At 32.1% G+C, this 25,979-nt stretch overlaps 2 protein-coding genes across 2 annotated transcripts; one reads left to right on the forward strand and one right to left on the reverse strand.

Moving 5' to 3' along the window:
* Nucleotides 1-1,104: 1,104 nt before the first annotated feature.
* On the reverse strand, nucleotides 1,105-13,483 carry LOC114392127. Its single transcript, XM_028353162.1, has 27 exons — nucleotides 13,308-13,483; nucleotides 12,941-13,151; nucleotides 12,705-12,796; nucleotides 12,435-12,551; nucleotides 12,000-12,146; nucleotides 11,220-11,839; nucleotides 10,652-10,773; nucleotides 10,479-10,570; nucleotides 10,145-10,388; nucleotides 8,913-8,970; nucleotides 6,720-6,868; nucleotides 6,539-6,609; nucleotides 6,275-6,445; nucleotides 5,603-5,674; nucleotides 5,334-5,435; nucleotides 5,137-5,226; nucleotides 4,264-4,339; nucleotides 4,097-4,190; nucleotides 3,935-4,004; nucleotides 3,642-3,821; nucleotides 2,992-3,114; nucleotides 2,817-2,900; nucleotides 2,562-2,746; nucleotides 2,320-2,458; nucleotides 2,173-2,232; nucleotides 1,723-1,827; nucleotides 1,105-1,619 (listed from the first exon to the last, which is right to left on the reverse strand). Exons 1-27 carry the CDS (start codon nucleotides 13,392-13,394, stop codon nucleotides 1,506-1,508), a joined length of 3,675 nt encoding a protein of 1,224 aa, XP_028208963.1. The 5' UTR covers nucleotides 13,395-13,483; the 3' UTR covers nucleotides 1,105-1,505.
* A 6,630-nt stretch (nucleotides 13,484-20,113) lies between these two features.
* LOC114392312 lies at nucleotides 20,114-24,606 on the forward strand. The gene is made up of 6 exons (XM_028353391.1): nucleotides 20,114-20,347; nucleotides 21,381-21,426; nucleotides 22,211-22,322; nucleotides 22,558-22,625; nucleotides 23,956-24,059; nucleotides 24,313-24,606. The coding sequence occupies exons 1-6, from the start codon at nucleotides 20,249-20,251 to the stop codon at nucleotides 24,349-24,351; spliced, it is 468 nt and encodes a 155-aa protein (XP_028209192.1). The 5' UTR covers nucleotides 20,114-20,248; the 3' UTR covers nucleotides 24,352-24,606.
* The last annotated feature ends 1,373 nt before the right edge of the window (nucleotides 24,607-25,979 follow it).

The raw sequence follows: 25,979 nt of genomic DNA on the forward strand, positions 1-25,979 counted from the left end.
TTTGATCCAATTTTCAATTAAAATTTCACATTAGCCATTGAGAATTGATTTCCTAAATTGAGACTTCATTACTTCGACGGAAAATCAATTCCTTGGATTCCTTTAAAATGAAAATCAATTCATTGCAATGAAACACTGCTCAAAACACAATTGTTTTGTTAGGTACTCAATTTCTTCACATTGGAATCGATTCATTTTACCCATTTTAGTTTTCACGAGATTTTTGCTTGAATAACTTTTTCTTTCTATTATAAATTTTAAAATTAGTTTTAACTTTTTTACTTTTACTTATGGAAAACCTAGTTTTTATTTTCAACTCATTTTAAACTCTTATTAAATTGAACTTGTACAAGATCAGAAAGCCCTATGCAAAATTCCCAAGTCTTCGGCTTTTGTCTTCAAGGTGTCTTGCCTTTGATTCTCTTCTTCAAAACTCTAAAACCTTAGCAGCAAAAGGTCATACACAATAATCTCCCCTTTTTTTATGATGATATACCAAACTTTGTTGTTGATAAAAAAAAGGGTATAATAAGAAATTTCATAACTTTTATGAAGAAAAAAATTATTACTTATTGGTTCTTATATAAAAACCTTCAACACTTTAAAAAATTGAAGGTATTTTAATTTAAATTAATATGCCATTCATTTCAATAATCCATATACACTACTCAACTATCTGAATAAGCTAGACCACTTGATACATTTTACATATAAGGGGGAACAAATCAATCTATACAACTAGCGAGTAAAATTGAATAAATGCTTATGGAATGACAATTTGATGGCCAAATCCAACTGATTTGTGCTAATGACAATTTTTTCCACCGTAACTAAGGACATTAACACCAATTAATTTTAAAAGATAAATTCAATTTCTTGGAAAAAAAATCAAAATTGACAATAAATGTCCTTACCAGTTGACTTCTACAATTATCTAAATATGCCTATAATTTTTTTAATTTAAAATAATCAACACAAGAACATGCCTCCGTTACTAGGCGTTCGCATTAACGTTATCCAACTCCAGAGTGAAATTTGGTGGCTGGTATCCCGCAGGAATCAATTAAAGAGGGCTCCAACATATATCATATATGAGATGGGATGTACATAAAAGTGATAAACACAGATATAGAAAGGATCTAAATGCTTATTATTCCAGCAGATTTCGATAGATAAGAGAACAAATATATCACAGGATCACCTGACTACTTTATCTTTTCATCTAGTAGAACTTTTATAACTTGAAATAAGACGTCCTTCAGGGATGAGGAACAAAACAAAAGCAGCAGAACAAACCAAAATTTTGGAAGGCTCCACTCCTTTCAAAACCCATCATCCCAAATGTAATAAAAATAACTTTATAAATAAAAACCTATATTTCATTTTACAAACGAAATGGCTCAACAGCAAACCCTTAAGCGATAAAATTTGGCAAAACTATAGATGCAAGCTTCAGGAGATGGAGGCTGCGGGGGAGAGGGGACATGTCAGCTATAGAAAAACTCTCACATGAAATAACTGAGTGCTTTCTTTACTCTTGAACCCCCTTCTCCATATAATTCATTCCATTGCAAAAGCTCAGTCATATTTACTGACTCAGAAGAAACACTTGCACATACCTGATTCAATATAATGTACAAAGTAACATATTACTAAAAACCTAAAGTGGGAGAACTCAAGGGATTGGAAAGGGCTTCGCTTAAATGAAATTTCATTTCCTACCTGCTGATGAGCATATTTAAAGTCTTCCATGTTTAAAGATCTGACGTCCCCACTGCTGCATAATGCTGGAGCTGGTTGGCCTTCTGCAAGAGCAGCAGCACGTTCCTGTCATGCATCAGACACATTAAGCATGCATTAGCTCGTTTTAATCATAAACCCATATATTTTGTAAGGATACTATAATTCCCCTTCATTAAAAGTACTGGCTAACAACTTAATCAGAAATGAGTTCAAAATCTAAGATCATCAAGAAATAGAGAACTCTCCCAACTCTATTATTGCATTGTCTCAACTAAAGTCATAAGTTTAGGGCACAATTTTCACCACATGCAAATAGCATGTAGACTTTATGGAATGATTTATGCATGCAACCCAACTGTAACTTACCATCAAAAGCAGTGACAAACCCATAGATGCCAAGCATAACAGTAACATAAAGAAGGGACGTACCTTTTTTTCCTTTTCTAATATCTCTTTAATAGGCCGATGTGCTGCAGTTACACACAAATTCTGCAGTACAAGGGCAAGCATCAAATGTTGAATAAAATAGTAACAATTTCAAAAGAACAAGGTAACAGGAAAAAGAACACCAGCAACCTTAAGATCACTTCCGGAATATCCATCGGTCATACTTGCAACTGCATCTAAATCAACATCAGGAGACAATTCCTCTTTTGCCAGTATAACTTTCAATATTTTTGCTCGATTAGGGGCATCTGGCAAATTTACCATCAATCTGCAAAAAACAAATATTACAAAAGGTTAACTTATGCTGGTCCCTCCCCCTTTTACAAAATATTGGAAGGGGAATTGAAGCACAGTTGAATAAAGGTACTCACCTTCTTGGCATCCTCCTTATGACAGCCTCGTCAAGGTCAAAAGGCCTGTTAGTGGCAGCCAGGACAAGAACTCTCTCGGTTTCCTTCGTGCGTAACCCATCCCAATTCACCATGAATTCATTTTTCATCTTTCGCATGGCCTCATGCTCTCCTGGGTTTTCCCTCCGACCCAACATGCTGTCAACCTGAAACAAAGCTAGTAAAGTTATATTCAATGAATCAATACAACACAATACCCTTGGTTAAAAGGCTTACCTCATCAACAAATATAACACTAGGTGAAATTTTACTCGCCAGAGAGAAAACAGCTTTCACATATTTCTCACCCTCACCAAACCACTGAAGCAAAAAGAGGCAAGAAAATGAGTTGTATGCACAGCAAACTAATAAAGGTGAAATCAATATACACTTAGAGAGAGACAAATTTAACCTTAGATGTGATACTTGACATAGAAATGTTGATGAAGTTAGCACCAGCTTCAGTAGCAATTGCCTTTGCAAGCATTGTTTTACCAGTTCCAGGGGGACCAAATAATAGGATACCTTTGCAGGGCTGCACAAAAGGTAATTCAGAGTCGAGATAACAGAATGGATAATATTTTGATAAAGAGCAAGTTAGATGGTCATCAAAATTATATTAGATTTATTAATTGCTGTATACCACAGAAATATTTTAATGATTATGGAAATAAAGATCCAAAATCTCTCCAAAAAAGAGTTTCGGGAAATCAATTGCCTATCACAGATGCTTTTAGCTTTTACATTTCATGGAAAACTTCAAACAAATGAGTTGCATATCCAGCAGAGTACAGAGGCCAATATCAGATATAAATGCAACAAATCCTAGATGTCAAGTAGGCCAATCAAATATAATTAAAACATAGTCAGCTGATTCCACTTCCTTCTTTTTCCTCTCCTTTAGAGTGGGGACAGAGGAAGGGCACTAAAACATTAAAGCACATTAAAAGCATCACAAAATCAATCGATCTATCAAATCAACAAATAGTCAACTGGCATAAAGAGCAGAAGCAAAAAAATCTGTTAATAAAAACAAATTTCAATCTGTAGAGGAAGTGAAACCTTGGTTAATTGTCCCTTGCAAAAAAGCTCAGGCCTCTGTAAAGGAAGCATCACCAACTCCTTCAATGTATCCTTGACCTTTTCAAGAGCTCCAATATCATCAAAAGTAACATCAATGTCACTAGGTGGAATAACATCAGCCAAAAGCCTCTTTTCAAATTCATTTTCTGTCACAACATCCTGAGCAAGCAAAACGATTTAAAATACAGTGTTTATGAACTCTCCTGACAGAATAACTTCTAATAAGCAAAGCTGGAACGACACGTAAGTAGCAAAAGGGCACAAACAATCACCTTAAGTGATTTCTTCAGGCTCTTGGATTCATTCTGGATAGACTGCAAGATCCCAATTCCATACAGAATGCTGGAGGAATACCATAAGATATCGCCATTGTAAAATTACAATTTAAGTACATACAGTATTTCAAATAACAAGCAGTGTAAGCTAGCAATTACCTCTCACAGGACAATACAAGCTTTGAATCAGGCTTAGCTTCTGAATTCTGCATGAGGTGGTGGCTTAAAGCCCAACCAATTATCTTCTCTGCATCTGCAATGTAGCAAAAATGATATAAGAGAGAGATTCTAGAGAGATCCTAAAGCACTTAATGCTTAGAACATACTTTCATTTGTAAGTGTCTGATCCTTAATGCACAAGGTCTCAAGTCCTTCACATTCCATTCCGCAACGTCCCAGAACCTATAAATAAAATTAGCTAGCCTGTAATAACAGTAAATTTAAACACCACAACTGCAACTGTAAACAATCAACATTTGACGTCTCTACACAGTTCTATATCTGTGTCACATAACCCTATTATGCACCATTATCCAAAAAAATAATTGACTCAAGGGATTTTACTTACAACTGAATCTGAATCGTAAAAAATGAACCTCAGAAAATTAGTAGTTAGAAATATATTGGAGGATTTACATCAAAACAGACCAAATAAATCAACGGTCTAAATTCTCCTATATAGATTTGCAAAAAATTACAGAATCAAATAAAGACCAGAAGGGATTCTAACTCACTTCTCATTATCTTAAATTTAAACAAAAAATGAAAATTCAAAGCAAAATATCAGCCTTGAATTAAAACTTAGAATGGGCAAATTATCAAAGATGGAAGAGAGATAATATAGACAAAGGTAAAGTTTAGAAAAAATAAAATTCACAGACCCACCCAAACGTCCTTGCACAATTGATACAATAACACCATCTTCCAAACCTTAAAAAGTGGTGATCTAAAGGACATACATGCAAAGGAAACAAACTTCCAAGGGAAAGCATAACTTGCATTGACTGTTTAACTGGTATCCCATCCATCCATATATAAATCATACTTTGAATTACTTAGTACCACAATGAAATAACATATTAAGGAAAGTACTATAACCTCCAACTCTGTTTTCGCATGAAAATATGTAGATGTTGCAATAAACGTGCCTTTCAATTATGCCAATGAATTAAATTAACAAGCAAACACAAGGCACTCACTGTGCGCAAGTGATGTAAATTTCCTTTAATTTTGAGAGTCTCAACATCTCGATCCAGTTGCTGCTTCCAGGATGCTAGAAGAGCCTCATCCTATACCAGGAAATATATTATGAATAGCCTCATCCTATACAAGGAAATATATTATGAACACAGTATAAGGAGAGGAAAATCCACGACAAATATTCCCCTGTATATACCTGTGGCATGTGAATTGTAATTTTATTTGGGAAAAGCTTAGTCAAAGTTCTATTTTGTTTTGGGGCTTCCTTCCCCCTGTCATGCAATCGTCCAAAACTATCCTGAAAAGATTGAAGAGAGATAACGTTTATTTCACTCAGATAGCTTGAAAGAAATAATATTAGGTTGAATGTAAGAAGCATAATACGTGAACAAAAATATGTCAGCAATTCCTGTTTCTCAGTTTCAAATAGAAGTAATAAAAGTGAAAAGGAGATTTAGTCATTACTGGGAAAGCCAAGTCGAGAAGGGCAGTCTGATTGCTACCAAATTTTGTAAAAAGCAAACCACCAGGATGTGACTGCAGGGAAAAATAGTTATATATCATTAAAATAACCACTTATGGAGAAATTTAGACCAGTGATGGGAAGGAAATTCAATCAATCAAATATATGGAACATTCAGATTGTATCTTATAGAGCTACAACATAAATCATTCACAGCTAATGCAGAGAAAAAGGATACAGAAAGCCCACAACTACTAAAGAACAGTTCTTTGGAGACTGATTAATTTATTCTTTCAACAAAAGTTCATGCAAATAACCCAAATGATATCATACAAAGATTTCCAGGGTATCTTGCAATAGACTGTTGATATTCAAAGCTTCTACTGACTTTATATGCATGGTAACAAAAAGTAATCTATAGTTGTCAATTGCACCAAAAAGCAGTGCTATAACAGGATCACACAGCCGAGTGGCTCCTGGGTGCTACAGAACTTGAATAGCAGCACAGTTTAGAACAGCAGCCATGATAATGCTAGAAATAACAGTATTTTGAAGCTGGAACCAGCACAACACTTTACTGGGAGATATTTACAAACTATAAAAGCAGAGATCTAATCGAAAATAACATATAGGGTCCTATAAACTACAGATTAATTTAACCAAAAAAACAATACCTTTTCCTTGCGACTGTCATTTTGTGTGTGTGAACCTATTACAACCACATTGTCTGGAAGATTTTCAAGCTTACTTTTAAATGAATGTGAATCTCCATTTCCTACAATAGACTTCTCAGCATCTTTCATGAACAAAATGAATGGTGCACTTCTACTCTCACTAAAAACAACCTGGAAAAAATACCCGAATATAGATCTAATCGTAAGATTGAAGCCAAAATGATTGTAGAGCATTCTTAGACTACAGGGTAGGGTAAATGGCACCTCAAACAATGAATGAATAAGTAATTTGTCCAGTTCTTCTACAGCACTGCTTTCCAAACGAAGATCGGTGACTGGAAACAGAAAAATAGTAAGATACAAGACTATAAAATATATAGATCAAAATATAATAATATAGCATATCTAAAAATATAAAATCTGTATCAGAGAAGTAATGCATTACCATTGCAGAAAAATCCTTGACCTCCCTCACAGGCACCACCAAGATCAACTCCATCAGGTATGGGTTTATCAAATCTCACACCAATTTTAGACAAGGGATTATCATCAAATAGTAAGACAACCTTCCCCCGACTTCCATTAGACGGTCCCCTATATATGAAATCACTAATCAAAATTATAATAAAAAAATAGAAACACTAACACTTGAGCATAGTTATCAACCCAGACAGCAATGCAGAGCGGCTGGCCCCAAAAATGCTGTAGTGTGACAATATATAGGATGGCCACTATACCGAAGAAATCGTTATATTTTTACCAAGTTAATCTGGTTCAAGACTTGAAGAAGAATATATTATCACTACATGGTTTACCCCTAACAGGGAGTTTCCTCTTTCAAAACACAAGCAACAATCTGATACCTTAAATTCCTCCTTCAGGTCAGTCACACCGCATATATAAAACACTATGACTGTCACACCATAGAACATAACTGCCTAATACAGAATTAATGCAAAAATTACTGCTCAATTAACATAAACATAATTTCCTAAGAGAACTTGGCCAATCAACTATACAGGTATAAGTGTTCAAAAATAAAATTATCCAAAAATAAAGGCATATTTATAATTCATAATTGAAAAGTCAGTCTTAAAAAACAGAATTTTGAGAGATTGAGCAGTGGCACAAAGGGTGAATAAAAAAGGTGAGACCTACAATCTGCAACAGAAGTGTGAACAGAAGACAGATTAGAGATGGTATCATTGAGATCAAGTAGCAGGGGACACGAGTCTGGAGACCAGAGGGTGCCAGAGAAAGCCAGAAGTGGCAGGAGAATGAGATACCACAGGAAATCAGAGGGTTAGAGCTCAAAAGTTGGACTTGGAAAAGATGAACAAAGGCATGCCTCAAACCTGAATAATGGTTGGCAATGAACAAAGGAAGGCTTTTGATTTTCTGAATATGTCGGGGAAATGACAAAAATATGAGAATTAGGGTTGGAAAAATCAGACAAAAATGGGGGGCAAAATGGGGCTTTACCTTCTACGATGTAATAAGGATGGGAATAGAAGCGATTTTGGCTGTGAATCACAACACGACAGGCACAATATAAAACCACTGAGTGTAGTGGCCTCAAGCCACATTGCTACAATGCACTGAGACAGCTACTATGCTAATACAACAATGTGCAATTGATAACTATGATTTGGAGTAGTGAAAACGAAGAAATGTCAGAGAGCAATGGAAATTAGGGATGGAAGTTACATTAAATGGTTCAGAAAACAACTGAGAATATGGAGGAGTGAAATAGAAAAGAATAGTTGACTTACATTTTGATCTATACAGAGAGAAACTGAAGTGAAAAAAAAATAAAATAATGAAGTTGCATAAGAAAAATTGGCATATTGTCAACATACAATATTGTTTATCTCCACTTTCTTGTTCCTCATTTCATTTGTATGAGGTCCAAACAGGATAAGACAAAGTTAATTTCTAATACCTTATTTTCATCATACCAATTTTATTTCCCCTCATTTCTTTCCCATCAGAGGTCATGGGTTCAGATCCTGAAAGCAGCCATTTCACTTTCAGGGGTAAGGCTATGTACATCTACCCTCCCCAAATCCCCTTATGTGGTGCCTCATGCACCGAGTTGCCCAATTTTTTGCTTCTTTCCCACCACATTTTCGCCCAAACATGGGTTTAAGTTGCAACATAGAATGTGAAGAATAGGAGAGAGAGAGAGAGAGAGTGTGTGTGTGTGTTATACACAGAAAGAATATGTGAAATAGGCAGTTATCAGCTTGAAGCACCATCCCTAACTTAACAACCAAAGGATTGATAGTACTAGTTCCAATTTTTTACCCTAGTGCAACCACCATAAAGTTATTCTCCTCTCTCCATTCTTGCCCAAATCTCCTAACAGTGGTATAATCATTTCATTTTCAACTAAATAGAAATTGCCATGTCATAATCATGAGGATCAGGGTAATGTGCAGTTATGCTTCAATTTTGACATATAAAGGTCCATTCATTACACTACTTGTCTTGCATAAAAAGTTGGACCCGCATAGGTAAGTATTCATGATGATGATAACTTGGGCTCTATAGTTCATCTGACATGCAAAATAAAGTACAAAACAAGTGCATCCATGAGAAAAACAAACAATTCAGAAAAGCTTTTACAAATCCATACCTTGGAGATGTCTGATATACGCCACAAGAAGATGAACAGCTAAATTTCACCCTATCACCTGCATGATTATATATAGAAAATACAAACAGCTTAAGCTGAAAGTACAAAGCACATTCTCTGACACAATATGATGGTGCAAATATTTATAATTTAAAAATTAAGATTCATAATATCAAATAGAAATAAGTTTCAAGATTTACAATATCTAGAATTCTAGATATATCATATATGTCATCTGTAACAAAATGAAATGCAAAGATTGGAGCAAATGAAATTGATATATGACAAAAGCTTTTTTTAGTTCATAAAATTTAAAAATGCTTTTTCTAGTCCCTGAATTTTGACAAATTGCTTTTTTAGTCCCTGACATAATAAATTGACACATTATGGCGGTTTTTAGCACTTTGTGGCAGTTTTTTAACACTTTGTGACAGTTTTAAAATGCAAATTCAAGTGGCTAAAAAAATAAAAAATAAAAATAATTTATGGCAGCTTAAAACAGCCACAAGGTATCAATTTATTATGCCAAAGACTAAAATGAGCAATTTGTCGAAATTCAGGAACAAAAAAAAAACAATTTTAAATTTTAGGGACTAAAAAAAGCAACCCAAAATTCAGAGACTAAAACAGTAATTAAGCCTTGCTTATAACGAGTTTTGATGCCAAAGACAAATTTTTATACTTATTTTAAAAGCTATTGAAATCAGTTTGGCAAGAAAATGGATTAATTTTTTCAAATTAAATCATAATAACGGTTCATTTTGAATCTGCATTTTAAAATTGTCACAAAGTGCTAAAAAAAACCATCACAAAGTGCTAAAAATCGACATAAAGTGTCAATTTATTATGTCAAGGACTAAAAAAACAATTTGTCAAAATTCAGACACTAAAACAGTAACTAAGCCTAATATCAAATAGAAATAAGTTTCAAGATCTGCAATATCTAGAATTCTAGATATATGTCATCTGTAACAAAATGAAATGAAAAGATTGGAGCAAATGAAATTGATATATGACAAAAGCACCCATCTCATTTCCTTTTTTATTATTAAAATTTGCTTAAGAGTTAAATACTGACTCAACCTCAGCATGGTATTTATTTATTTCACAAATTCTAATGACTGTGTCCTGGTGGCTGAAAAAAAATGACTTCTATTGAGCACACGAGTTATATACAACCATGCTTTATGTAAAACCAAAGCAAAGAGGAAGAAATCTAGAAGAGTACACACCTAATTTGAATGAGCAACTTTTAGCTGTCCCAGAGGTGGATGGCATGTTATCAGTTTCCAACTTAGGTTGAGACTCAAAGCCATATGATGTAGGTGCATTTGAAGGGCTAGGTGTCTCTATTTCGCTAGCTAATGGGTCCATGATCCTGGCCATGTCTTCTGTAGGACTTAGTTTAGTGCAGCCGAAGGATTTCTCAGCATTAAGTCCATCTTTGAGTAGCTCAGCTTCCTTGGAAGATAAACCCTATCATAACACAGCAAATAAAGATTCTTGTCAGAGTTTTCTGCAAAAAATACTTCAAGAACTCAGTCCATAAAGGAAGTCTTATCTTACACCCAAAAGCAAATGACTATCAAATATGAGCAACTTAGCTCCAAAGTATTTTGCAAGTGCTTTTACCAACATCTCCTGATATATTTCAGACCCTGCAACCAGCAAAAATTGGCAATTAAGGGAACAAATAATTACAGAAAAAGACAGAAAGTAGCAATATGATACTCACACACCTGCAGGTCCAGAGAGAAGAATACGAGGGTTTATGGTTGTAAGATCTGCAGTAAACTTTTCATGTTCTTTATGCCTGAGGTGCATAAAGCAAGCAGCCACCAGGACATTTTTTGTATTCTCACTACAAAAAGACATGAATACAAACATAAATAAAGAACAAATTAAAAATCCATTAAATAAAAGAGTATCAAGAATAACTTCATGCACAACACCTGCAAGACTCAATCAAGTCACACAGACAAAGAATAATCTTAATATCTCATTTAAATTAAAATAGTAATAATAATAATAATCACAGGAATCTCAGCGAATAATTTAAATTAAATGTCAAATATTATGTCCTAGGTTCCTAACATAGTAAATACATAGACATTCCAAGAAAGCAACATGAAAAGTGAAAGCTAATAACAAATTTGAATCCATTATTTATTAAAGCAGCACCAATGACCAAACACATGGGATAGATTCAATAATTAAAAAGAAAGGTTGCCAGAAGAAATGCATTTTTAGGGACTTCTATGCAACATCACAGTAGATATAAAAGAGAATAAAAGTAATAAAGTATACCTTAAATAGTAAGGAAAGTTGTCAAAAGAAGCATCTATTTCTTTTCCATCCAGTATTGCAGCATGAACATCTGCTTTAAACACTGCACAGCGCACAGATGTACCCAAAGTCGATGCAGCCTGCATATCCAGCGTCCCATTTCTTTCTTCCAACACCTGCTTACAGATACTTCTGCTCAATTTCAGTTTACAACTAGGTTGAGCTAAGATCCTGAAGAAAGGCCTTAGGAAATCATTCACCCCAGAGATTTTTACATTGCCTGCCTCTGCACCAGCATCTGGATTGCAATCCATTGTTGAATTCTTGTCACTTGTTCGAACCTCTGCTGCTTTATCACTCCGCACATTTGGAGTTGATTCTGAGCCATCAAGCTCAGTTTCTGTACAATCATGATGAACAGAACGACTAGAGACATCGGTGCCCTGGTGAGGTTTACTGGAGGTCTGAGATGGAGATTTCCATCTTGTAAGGTCCTGTCTGTTGGAAAGAGAAGCCAAAATAGAGGCCCCATCCACAGCTGAAGGGTCTCCGCTTCTCCTTTCAAGCGGCAGAAATTTCCCAATACCACTTTGAACTTCTGCACCCCTAACTGCAACCTCAGTATTTAGTTGCTGGAAAATCTAAGTTGAAAGTTAATTAAGAAAAATAACGCACATAAATATATGTTTAAAATAAAACACCTTGAGAAAAATGAAACTACTGATAATTGACAAATTCTATAACTGATACTTCTCATTTAAGAAACAAAAATACATTCCACTGAACAAATGAAAAGGATACATAAGAATGATTTCCAAGCACACCAAAAACCACTTCATCACCCGAGTTAAGTACACAGCTGGTATTCTTCTTGACATGTGTCCCATTTACTAGAACAGATCCTTTGCTACCCATACTTTCTAGCACAGCTACAGCACTTCCGTCACCCTGATCATTTCCAGAAACAACAGTAATCAAACTGCACATACATATACTACCGTATTCACCTCAAATAACTAAAAGTAAAAGACCAGAAAAAGCCATCCAAGCACACAATTCCAGGAAAATAGTTATAAGGATTACTGTATACGAAAAACTTTGCATAGTAGAAACCAGGAAAAATGATCCACTACCAAGTGCATACTTTTGATCATAAAAAAAGAGCCTAACCACACAGAGAGTCTAATCAATGATCCAAAGCTTCATGAAGTAAACTTATATAGTCTTAAAATGTACCTGCGTATGTTTGATCTTGCATAAATTTCCACTTATAGTTTGATCATTCAGTGGAAAGTTGCAACTTCTATTAGAACCAATCGTGAAAATGGGTGTGCAAACAGCAACATTAGGATTCTGCAGCAGTAACACAAATTCCATGTTAAAAAGTTGTGGTACTGAACAAAAACACCACGTGCTTCACGTGGAGTCAACACTCAAAAGTGTGAACAGTGACTACTACAATCGCCACTTTTCTGATTCACTTCACTCGAACGAACACGAATTTACCTGTGCAGACTGCGACAAGAACCTGCACCACGGCGCACCTTCGATATTCGGATTCTGTTTCTGATAATTAATCCACGAAGAGAACGACGGACCTTCAGAGTAAAACGACGCAGAAGTTAGAAAAAAAAATGTTTGAATCAAATTAACAGCATAAGTGGCAATTCCGAAACTAAAAAGTAGAAACAAAAAAAATAGACAAATTTGAAAAGAGAGAAAAAAAAAATCAGAGTGCTTACATGCGGCATCAGCAATCGGTGCCGTGACAGGCACAGCCGGCGTAGCGTCACCCTTGCCAGAGCTCACTCCATCGGCGGCACCGGCTCCGGCGATCTGAGCGTCGCCGGAGCCACATTCTCCGGGATCAGGCACGGGCTCCGGGGAAGATAAATCCTTGGAATTCTCCGCCGGCGTCGGCACCGATTTCTCCGACGAACCGCCATTGTCGACCTGAAAAAATCGGAACAAATCGAAACACGTTAATCGCAGAGAGAGACGCTAAGTTACGGCTCCGACGCTGGAAATCTCCGAAACCGAAGCGTTCAGAACAAAGTGAATCGAAAATGAAAAGGAAAAGGGAAAGGGAAGTAGGAGAAGAAGAAGAACCTTTTGGCGCTTCGGCGAAGGAGATTTATCTTCCGAGGAGGAAGATCTTTTGGCAGAGAGAGATCCACTGCGTCTCGTCGAAACCATGCTTCGTTTGTTCTTCTCTCTTCCTCTGCTTCTTCCTCTTCTCCTCTGTTTTCAAGGAGAGGGATATCAATGATTTTTTACGTTTTCTCTCTTACATGATAGTTAATAATATACCTTGTAATAACTTTTTCATTTTATTATTATTATTATTATTATTCGCTTTTTATAACATTGTGCCTGCCATGCGATACACTGTTTGGATGAATATTGAAAAAAATGATTTTATAAATTTGATTCTTGGTTTATGCTTGGATGTTTTTAGGTTTCATTATATATTTTATTCTCAAATTTTTTATTTTTGATGAATTTTACTCTAACAAACTAGTTTAGCACGTTTTATCCTTATTTTTTAAAAACTTACCAAATTTATCTTTTATTATTTGTTAATTATTAAACATAAAACTTGGGAGTAAATTTCTAAAAAAAAAATTGGAGTAAAATTTGTCAAAGAAAAGAGTTTGAGATAAAAAAAAAATGTAACTACATTAGGGATAAAACGAAGGAGGTCAAATTCGTAAGTTTTTTAAAAATTATGGGTAAAATGCGTCCAAATAATTTGTTCGGTAAAATTAAAAAAGTTGGGGATAAAATTACAATTAAATCGAATTTTTATTATAAAATTAAGTTATGAGTAAAATTTCATACAAAAATTTGGATTAAACGTAAAAAAATATTCAAAGTTGCTTTAAGTCAAAATCAATTTTGAACCCAAAATTATTTTTGAACTCTTCTCCAAGTAAAATTAAACATGTAAAAATATGACAAGTTTGTTTAAAGTTAGAAAAAAAAAACTTTAAGGGCTCGTTTGGGATGATTTTTAGTTTTAGTTTAAAAAAATACTAAAATATGATTAATTTAAAAAAAACTCATTTTAAAAGTTTAATATGGTATTAAATTAGTTTAAAAGTATTTTTGTGTGATGATAACAATAATGATGATGGTAATAATGTTAGGAGTAGCGGTGACGATAGAGATATATGTCGACAGTGATGGAGGTGATACTGGTGGTAACAATCAATGATAATAACATTAGTGATGGTGACAAAGGTGGTAACCAATGATAACAATATTAGTGGTAGTGACAAAGGTGATATTAATAGTAATGGTGATGATAGTGAGACGGTGATGACAGCCAATGATGATAATAATGACAAGTAATGATATTGATAATGATGATAATAAAAATGTTGACGATGATATGCGAGAAATATTTGTTTTTTAAAACTAACAACCAAATTTACAAAAAAAAAATATTGATTTTGAAAATGAGTGTTAAAATGTTTTAAAAATAATTTAAGTTCTATTTTTATCAAACACATTTTGTTTTTAAAATTTCATTTTAAATCCAAAAATAAAAAAACTCACAACCATCTCAAACAAATTTTAAAATAAGTGTTTTTTTATACAAACATTATTTTAAAAGACATGTAAGATTTGCTTTTTTAAAATAAATAAAAACTTAAAACGGTTTATTAAGAACAAATAATTAAAAAAACTACTTTATTAAAATAAATACTTATTTTAACAAATAAATTTAAATACGTTATATCTAAAATCAATTCTAAATTGAGAATAAATTCACCAACTAAATCAACTTACAAAGTGTGAATAAGTTAGTATTTTGGCCTTTTGATGGGTGCTTAGTTTAGCCAGGTACGTATAGGTGTCCATCATTGTAATACGCTTTTTTTATATATTAAAAATACGAAATTAATTCGACAGAAATTTCTATCAAACTGTTTTTTCTTTCATTCTTCGATTTATTACTATTATATTTTTAATACAATTGGTGCTGTAATTTTTCATACTATTTGTTTGGTAGCTGAATTTTCTTTTCTGAAGTAAATTCTAAGTTGTCTGATTCTAATTCTGTTTCGATTCTCGAATTAATTACGTCTAATTTTTGACACGCTAGTCTCATGGTCTCACCGATGAAGCAAATCAAGGCCTTAAACTTAGCTAAAGAGATACTATTATTTTTACTTTTTCCCCCTTAATTATTTGGAACAAGCTAATCATGTTGTTTAACCAATATATATCGATATAAAGTATTTATGGATTTCAATGAAAAAATATTTATACTTTTCCCTTCCAGATCAATTTCTTATTTATAAAATTTAAACTCTAAATCTTATATAAAATATGGAACTATAATATTACTCGTACCAACGATATATTAATAAACCTAATTATATTTTTTCTTTCTCCTCTAAAAATAAAATTTAAATATTAAAAGATTTCCAATAATACATGCTGCGGTTAACAATTTTTACAACATATTTTTTATTTATAAGAATTAAAAATAAATATCAATATCTTATTTAATCAATTAAATTAGATTCTCTTGATATTTTACTTGTAATGTCAACCGAGCCTATACTAATTAAGTGTAAAACGGTGCTAATGTGACGAGAAAATAATATACAATTAAATATTCGCATTGGAACATTTTTTATCTTCGAACATTTTTTCTAGCTTATTTGATGAATGTTTGGATGTGTAATATGCTTTGTCTAGTGTAAATATGATGAAAGAATATATTTTTCAATTTTTCTTTAAAAATCAATAAAATTAAGTAATTGTTCCTTTAAAATAAATTAAAGCATACACAAAAAAAAAATCAGATTATAAATATTTTGAATTATGTTAACTAAGATTCAAGCATACACTAAAAATGTAGTTTGACATAAACTGTTAAAGACCTAGAATTAGCTCTCGTCATTTTCATAAATGCGAGTAGAGATATCAAAATAGGATTTGCTGGCAAAAACAACAAAGATGAGTTGTGTCAGACCAAGTCAGTATTCATTTTGCAGGATCTAGTGAAGTTAGCCCATTTTTTGTACAAATTTATATGCATTTTATAAATAAAAAAATATCAAGCTAAATAATTGGTCAAATGATTTTTAAGCTTATGTTTCACATGGGTATGGCTAGGTGTAGCAATTTTACAATTTTTCCATTTTGTCATCTTATAAAAGAGATACGGATCAGCTAATCTGTAAATTAAAAAAAACACTTATGGATTGGGCTAATTCATAATTTATATCAGACTTATGAATTACTTCATTCGTATCTTTTTTACAGAATAACAAAATGAAAAAAATGGTGAAATTAATAGTTGCAGCAATGCCGGTCTCACAAGTGTAGTATGACTTGACTGGCTTATTAGGTTGGCTCAATTGATCTAATTCTTTTTAGGCTTTAATTAAAGAGTTCAATAATAGTTCAGCTCTAGACAACCTAACCCATCAGACCAAATGAACTTTGATAGCTTTGGATGTGAGTTTGATTCTCCTTAACATAGCTAAAATCTCATTTGGTGGACAACTCTTCTCACAAATATCTTCTAGCATCCAAAGGCTAGCTAAGTAGTTGTAAGTTAATGAAACAACTTGATAGGAATGGGGTCACCCTGGGCGTCTTGATAATATTGGAGTATTCTTTTATTCTACCACTTTCACTAGAAAAACCGATTAAAGTGTGGTTTGTATTAGATTATAAACTATAAATATAAATCATTCATTTATTGTTGATTTAATGCACTTTATAAAAAAAATTGTGAATACTCTATAATTAAATTTATAAACATTTTTTTACTGGATATTTGTAAACATATAATGTATATTTTGTAATTTCAAGGACAAGCTAAAATATTATATTAATAAGTTGATAAAGAGATGTAACATAGTTGCGATAATCTTCACATATCAGTATTGTTTTGGAGCTGGAGACATTCTTCGTGATGAACTTGGTCATTTTACAAAAGCAAAAAAACAGTGTGGCAATATGCATGGAATTCTAGAAGCAAAGAATGCGGAGGCATGGGGTCTTCTACAAGCAATTCAATGGATAGCTTATAATAGCAAACTCTACTGAAAATTTGGATTTTCATGTTTTATTATCTAAATGTAGGGATGCTCTTTTTTCTTTTACAAACTCTATGATTAATTTATTGGTTGTATTTACTCTCTTATAAGTATATTTACTTAAAAAAAAGTTGATAAAGAGATATTTAATGCGTTTATACTTAATGTTAAAAAATATGTTTCAAAGGCATATTTTGACAATTAAAAATAGATATTTTGACTGAAATAGTAATTATGAAATTATTTATTGGAAAAATATTTTTCAAAGAATAAAATATATTGATATTTTGAATTTTTTTATTTCCTAATTTAAATGTTGTTATATAATAATATTAATATTTGATGATGAAAGTGTTGTTAGGTACTCCGTTCTTATTTAAAAATAATATTTAATATTTAGTAATCAATATATGTAATAATTACTCTCAAGTCAATTATAAAATATATATTAACTCTTTTTGACAGAATAAAATATATATTAACTAATCGTTAAAGTATTAACATATATATATATATATATATATATATATATATTAACTAATACCATATAAAATTTCTAACAATTTTAATTTCATGTAAATATATTGTCAAATATTTATATAAAATATTTTATGCTAAAGTGTGGAGTAAATTTTACAAAATTCGTAAACTTATTTTATATTTGAAAACAACTAAAACGTTGACTGCATTTGTTGACTTTTCAAATAATTAATAAATCAAAACACATTAATGTCTTCTTTTGGTGCAAAACACACTTTAATGTCTGTCCCTTGTATATCCAATCCATTTCATGAGTGTAAAAGTGTGTTGATATACTTGAAAACGTCCATACGGAATCGTCTTTTAGTTGACAAATTTGGTTATGTTTTGAAAACTAGCTGTATACATATTGTAACCAAAAAAAATTGTCACAAACACACGTCTTTTATATTTTTATTATAAAAATATTATTCTTTTATTAGTTAAATCACTATTAAAAGTATCAATGAATAGTCCAATATAATTCACAGTATTGTAGAAAACAGTCACCAAAAGTTTTAGAAATACGTACAAGCTAGAACCTAATTGAATTCTTTTTCCACACAGTGCGTGCGTAAGTACATATTTATAATTTAAGTTTGATTTACTTTACTTGTAAATTGAGCTTCCAAAGCCAATTCTGTTTTTTATTCTATTTCAAATTGAGTTTTAAGGTATAATTAAAGCAAAATTCAATTTGTAATCAGACAAATCAAAAATTAAATAAGTTTTTTCAGTTTTACTTATTAAATGTATATTAAGGTCTTTTGACTAAAAATCAAACACATCTTTAGTAATATAGAGAATTAGTGTGATGATATAAATTTTAATTATATTCACACGAGGGTGAACGATTTATGTTAAATTTGTATGATATGTAAAATTTTATTGAGTCAGTAATAATGATAAACTAAAAATTAGATCAGGAAGTTGAAAAGCATTCATGATTGATTGGAAAGAAAAAAAGTATCCTCAGTGAAAGTTGCTACATTATTTTCTTTCTATATAAAGACTATAGCTTTCCTTCTTCCTATATTGCAAGTCCTCTAAAAAGTATCACACCCAAAATATTTCGTTGCTTGGGGTCAATGTGTCATGGTAAGTTACTAAATTATTTAAGAAATTTTAAGTAGGTTTTAAACTATTTTTTTATCATTTCCCAAAATTAATAAGTCCATATAGTAATTCATAACAATTTAAATTCGCGAAAAAAAAAACAATTAAGGAAACAAAAGACATATTGAATTCTCTCATAAGATCATATATCTAATAATTACATATTGAATTCTCTCTTCTTTCTTGTCAAAGGAAACAAAAAACAAAACTACAACGCCATCAAGCACAAGAAAGAGAAACCTTTAGCATCAAATGCCACTAAAGAATCTAAAACAGGCAAACATTGAGAGAGAATCATGAAATGAGCATTAGCTTGATGACCCATATTAACCAAGTGATCAACACACTGGTTCGCTTCCTGAAGAACACGCTCAAGGGAGGCAGACCAATGATTGTCACGGGGCTACTTCCTAATTTCCCTAACCAAAGAAGCCAAAATCTGTGATTGAAACTGACTCATCTGGATGATTTGAACAACAATCGTTTAGTCCATATAAAAATTGGCCTGTTTGATGTTCAAGTTTGTAGCTAACTGGATACCATCAATTTTTTTTATAGTTAATATATATCTTCTTTTATGATCATATAAATAACCCACTACACAAGAAAAAAATTATGTATGGATAGGAAAAAAATTAATTCTATTTTTTTTTCTTTTGAAATGTCAAAATTATTAATAAATCCAAACTTAGTATAAGGAGTGACCAACTACTCCTATAAATCAAGTAACTCATGTAAAGAACGAAGTAATAAAAGACGCGCGTAACTAAATATTATTTTTAGCAAAAAAGACGTACAGATGGTAATTTTTTTATGGAATTCAAAATCTTGTTTTGATGAAGATAAAATATAGTATGAAAAATATTATCAGATGTTATTATTAATGATTTTGATAAATTAATTTAATTAAAATAATAAAATCATATCTCGTGATTTGTTAATTAAAATTTTAAATTTTTTCAAGTAAATCAATTTCAATTTTCAAATTATTTAAATGGAGTGACTAAGATTTGATTAAAAATATTAATTTTACAGGTGATGTAAACGCATCTTATCCTTTTTTTTTTTTTAATTTGTTAACTATTAAGAAAAGCACCGTTTGAAATTTTTGTTACGGATGATCAAGAGTCGAGTTGCAAAGTGCGCGTAAAGGGGACTCGTCAAAGGAAGAGTCCACAAGCATTACATTACTACAATTACAACTTACAAGGTCCACCACCCTTCCCCGTGTTGGTCCACATATATATAGAGCAGAAAGTTACGGTGTTGTTGTTGGAGTCGCTTCACATTTCAAGTGTGACACTTCGAAGAACAAAAAAAGAGGCCAAGTCCTCCTCCGTTCCAGTGGCAATGGATGCACCGAATCCTTCTTCTTCCGGCGCTTCTCCGTTCCTCGCCAATCTTCCCTCTCGCGGCCTCTTCTCTTCCACCGTCGTTTCTTCCAATCCGGTACTGCAATTTCCCTTTCTCTCTTATCCTTTTTCTGATTTCCGATTTTGAACCTACCTGCATTCACTGCGGCGCTTTCGATCCGTGTGCTTATAGAACGTTTTCCCTGCTTTTATGCATGTACTGGCGAAACTAAGCGATTTGTTGTTTTAGGTTTTTTGTGTTAATCATGTGTGGGTGTTTTTGTTTTTGCATCTTTTCCTTGCTTTTGGTTTGTGGAATTGTAAGATCGCTTTGCTTGTTTAGTAGGGCAAAAATGCAAAATACTAGAAGAGATTGAATGGATTGAGGTTCTTGTGGAATTTTAATCTAATCTTGCTAATGTTGAAATTTGTGGTGTACGTGTTTTAGATTTCGCCTATCAATTGTCAAAATTACCAGTTTACCACAAAGAGTATTCGAGTTTCGTATTAGATAGTTCAAATGGTCTTATTTTTTATCCTTAATTAGTATTTGCTCCATTCCGACTTCCTTGTTGATTAGTAGGCAATAACAAAGTAAAAGGTAACGTCTGATGTTAAACTTGAGTAAGTAGGCAATGTATGATATGAAGTTTTCCATAAGCACTTATATGAACTTGAGTTAACCAACTTATGTACTTCAACTTTCAGAGAAGTTAGATTAGAGAGTTTTTATAAAACTTAAGTGCCTAAGTTATAGCACATCTTGTGCTTATTTCTTTCACGTTCTCATTAATAAAATTTTCATTGCCTTAAAAAAGATATTTTAACTTAAGAGAGAAACTCAATTCATTCTAACTACTTGTTTTTTTTTTCCCAAGTGCTTATGGGGAAGTTTATTCAAACATGGCCACATCTTTTATTACTTTCTCTGATGCACACGTTTTTTTTTTATGTTGAGTTGTAAATGTCGTGATTTTTTCTTTTTTTCATGGAAAATTATTTTTCCTCCAATAGGTGGGACTTAGGAGACCTCCTGCTGTAAAATTGAAGCATTAACTTTTAATATTTTTACGAGGTTATTAGTTATATGTGAGACATTATGATTGAATATGACCTTTTTGACTGTGCAGGGTGGAATGCGGGTCTATGTATGCAATCATGATACCTCACCACCAGGTCTTCGCATTCTTTACCTTGTAGTGTTTCAACATGCTGTTGCAACTTGTAAAGCATATTGTAACAGCTTCAAATATTTATGTTAGTCTGCCCCCAAGCAGTGACTTTAGGGAAGAAACAAACAAAATCTTTTATCCGTGTAGAAACTTGCTCTTCCCTAGAAACACCTGTAAGCTCTATAGTTATTAGTATGATGTATTGTTTAATGTTTGGTCACAAGTTTCCTTGTCATCACTATAGTTATTATGAATGGATATTTTTCATTCATATGGGGCATTTACTTGGCCAGATTCAAATGGTGTTTGTATACTCATAATTTAATCTTTGAGGCATGTCCATTGTCTGCAACTTTATAATGAAATAGTCTATATGTGAACATGTGAGTTCATTATGTATTTTGGCATGTTAGTGTTTAGTATATTTATTGCCACTTATCTTTGATTTGGTAGTCTTAATTTAGAGAATTCTAACATTGTAAATATAGGTTTGAAAAATGTTTTGCCAACTTTTTGAAGCATGCTTAGAGCTTTATCATCTTTGTTTCCCTAACTTAAGATTCATAATTCATTTTCTAAATGGATCATGTTATTGAATTTCCATTCCTCTGTTGTACTTCATAGAAATTATGGTATCAATTAATATTGATGGATGGAAGTTCCTGCAATCCTCTTGGTTATATTGTCATAATATATACTCATCCTATAGATTTTAGCTATCTCTAAATTGTTTTTTTTAAATAGATAATTGTTGTTAAATAGACATTTTGACTCCCTTGTTTATGCAGAAGGTCAACATATTAAGACAAACCAACAAAACATACTGATTAGATCACTCACCCTCAAGAAACAAAAGGGTGATTCCAGCTCAAAGGATGGATCCGATGGTTCAAGAAAGAGGTATTATTCCCACCTTTTATGGAAGAGTGATATTTAAAGTGTATGATATGAATCATATGATCCATGTACAAAATTCCCAACCAATTTTTTGGCATTTTCTTTCTGTTGGTGAAAACTTATGAGATAATTTTTCTTAGAGCTTGGTTACTTGTGAATAAGATATCTGCCTCTCATTCGTTATATTTTTATCTTGGTCCATTGTCATTAAACCCTATCTCATCAAACTATTTATCAGGAATGCTGAAAAGGGTTTGGAAAGAGCATCAGCCAAGAAAACAAATAATCAAATAAATTCCAGACAAGGTGAGTTCATATGATCATTATAATGTGTTTGCATCGGGTGAAATCTGAAATATATTTAAAGATTTTTGTCCTAACTTTCTTACATCCATATATACATACATGTTTTTGCTTATGATAAAAATATTCATTTTTTTCTTGAGGTTACTAGTTCAACTTCCTAATTCTCAAGTGGGTTCAGTATTACTCAACTCGTGGCTACTTTTCGAAGACTTTGATACATGTTCAGACATGCACATTAACCTCATTTTAAGTACATTAATAAACAATTTTTCATTTTTTTTTTTGTAAATATGAATTGATTCAGACAACAAATTCATGTTTGGCAATTTTTATTGAGTTCTATAAGGCATGCATTTATTAGTAGTTTATAAAAAGGTGCAAGAGAACACAAGAATGTGAGGATGTTCTCAATTGATTGTATAAGGTCATTTAATAACTTGCTTTTAAGTTCCATGTCCTCAAAAGTGCACATTGCATCCCAAACTCCAGGAGTGTTTTGACTGATATGAACCAAATCATTTTTGGTACAGTGTATCAAGCTGTGTTCTTGAAAGGATATTTATTATCAGTTGTTTAGGAAAAACTTAAAATGGAACCATGGTATGGTCAATTGGTCATTGGTGCTGTGTATGTCCTTGTAAATTCAAATTCAAAATTTTCTTGGCAAAGACCTTTGTGTTTGAAGAATCTCAAAGTCATATGTCGGCTTGATGATTTATATTTTGAGCTTAACCTTTCAGATTATACATATATCTTAGTGTTTCCATGGACATCATCTTATTCTTTTCCTTTACATGATTTTGCATCATAGAGATGCCTGTTTTTGTTTTAGAAATTCTTATCAAATTGAACTATTCATGTTTGATTGATTCATATAAAAGTAGTTGAATCTACTGAGAGGCAAGAACAACTGCATTCATTATTAAAAATCTTTAAAAGGCCAACGAACTTTCAGCTTGCTTTGCATGGCATGATTTTCCATGACTTTGATGTGGTGAATCTATTGGGGGATATTGAGCTATAGCAGGGCTACTTATCCCCTTCTCCTTACGCATGCTTGCATCTCTAATACAACCCCCCACCCCCACAATCCACCCACACCCACAAAAAGAGACTAATAAAGGATAATTAATGTAAACAAGACAAGTTGAGTTGCCTCTTAAGCTTAACTCAAGTGATTTTGAACTTGTGATTGGTAAGGATTTGAGTTGAGTTCATATGTTCAAGCCATAACAATGGTTCGTAATTTTGGAAGAGACTTAGTAGGTTGGACTTGTTTTATTCCACACTATACATCAATTTTGTCTTATTATGATTTTAAATCATGCAGAGGGATCGAACAGTCAAACAACCACTAGGGACTTCCACCACCTGACTGTGGAGAGGCTTCGTGCGCTTTTGAAATCTAAAGGCCTTTCAACCAAAGGAAAGAAGGCTAGTATTTCAACAGTTTTAACATACATGCATACAAAAGTTGCATTGAGATAGAATATAGATGCAGGCATTTGGAAAACGCGGCCCACTGATTTGCTTGATAGTATTTTGTTTACTGGTGGCCCATGGTTGTCAACTGGTATATGATGGTCAATGATTGATTGATTGTTTTCAAAGTGCTTAGTTTCCCACGTTATCTTCATTTGTATTGTTTGGGTGTTTGCTGTTCTAATACGTGAAATAAAATCTGCAGGAGGAGCTTATTACTCGTCTAAAAGATGCAACTGGTTAAGCGTAGCATGGTGGAAGGAATACTCTGTTCATTAAGCATCCAAATGTAAGAGTAGTTAGTGTTTAATGTAACTTAGGATCTGGAACTAATATACATAAACCCAGTGCAAATTACAGTTACAGTTGAATATTATCGTTTTGGTGCTACTGTTTCATGACAATCAGCATTAATTATGTTTTTTGCTGCGTGAATTATAGAGGTCAACGGTGGCTTTCAAGTAAAATTTACGATCCGCAGTTGAATATTTTCCTTTTCTATCCATCTCTTTTTAAGTTAGACATGTAAATAGGTTCTATTGGTGACCTTTAGTGTCTGTATTGTCTTGCATTAATCATTGTTGTTGAGATTTGTTCATCAATCATCAAGCGGTCAGTACCAACATCAATTGTGCCATTGCATTTTTAACGCACGCATTCACGCCTTTAAAGGGTTTTTAGCTGAGGCCGAAGATGTTGGGGGAATAGATTCTTATGAGATTTTCAAATGACCAAGTCATATGAAAAATTGTGTATATCACACTCTATCTCCCTGATAATCATTAAAACAAGTTTTTTTTTTATCAAACTGTTTATAAAGAGACAGCCAAAATTTACATAGAACAATTTTGTGAATTTTAATAAATTTCAACTAACAATGATATAACTGAAAGAGTTTGTTAACATTCTTTTGGAAGAAAATCTATATGAAAATTATGTCTCCTTGACAACCATTATTAAACAAGTCTTATAAAATTTTATGAGTGACAATAAAGAGAGAACACAATTTTCGTATAATTTTATCATTTTTAATAAATTTTAGTTAATAATTTTATTGAAATAACGTGGTAGGAAGTGTTAAAACTCCTTCGACAGAGAAAATCTTTAACGAAAGGAACCATTTTCAAATTGGATTAAGAGCAAATTTGGATGTGTTTTTTTTCTCAAGATTATAATTATAATTATATTGAAAGAAAAAAGTTAGTACTATTATTTTGATAATTTAGATTATAATCTAAACAGAAAAAAAGGAACTTTTATGACAACCAAAAGTTTAACAAATTATTTTTTATAGCTTCTGATTTTCTATTTTATTCTTAACAATTGATAAATTTAAATACTAAAGCATTACAAATAGTTTCACACTCCTATAGCTTTATATAAAAAAAATATTGACCTAAATAGTTTTTAGGTTCCTGGTAATATATCAATTTTTATTGAATCTGATAAATTTTTGTTGTTGTTCTAAGTCCAAAATATTTTAAAAATAATTTCATATCTCTTAAACAAAACTATGAATATATCATATATTCAAAACAAAGAAAAATTTATTGGAAATTTCAAACAAAAATAGAATATATATCGAAGATCTCAAACACCAAAAATATTTTAACTTTTCATTTACATTTTCTTACGGTTGAGTGACAAAACGATCATTCAAGGACTTTTACCTTGTGTTTGGATGAAGGATTTAAATAAGGCAATTCATTTTTAAGTGAATTTGAAATACTCCTATCATAATTCAGTTATTTGAATACAGAATTTCAAAGAATTTAAATTTACATCAATTTTTAAAAGAATTTTAATAGACTAAAATAGTAAGAATTGAAATTTCACCTAATTAGTAAGAACTTCAAATTCTCTCCTCTCACA

This window comes from Glycine soja, chromosome 17, assembly GCF_004193775.1.
Source record: "Glycine soja cultivar W05 chromosome 17, ASM419377v2, whole genome shotgun sequence".
NCBI lineage: Eukaryota > Viridiplantae > Streptophyta > Magnoliopsida > Fabales > Fabaceae > Glycine > Glycine soja.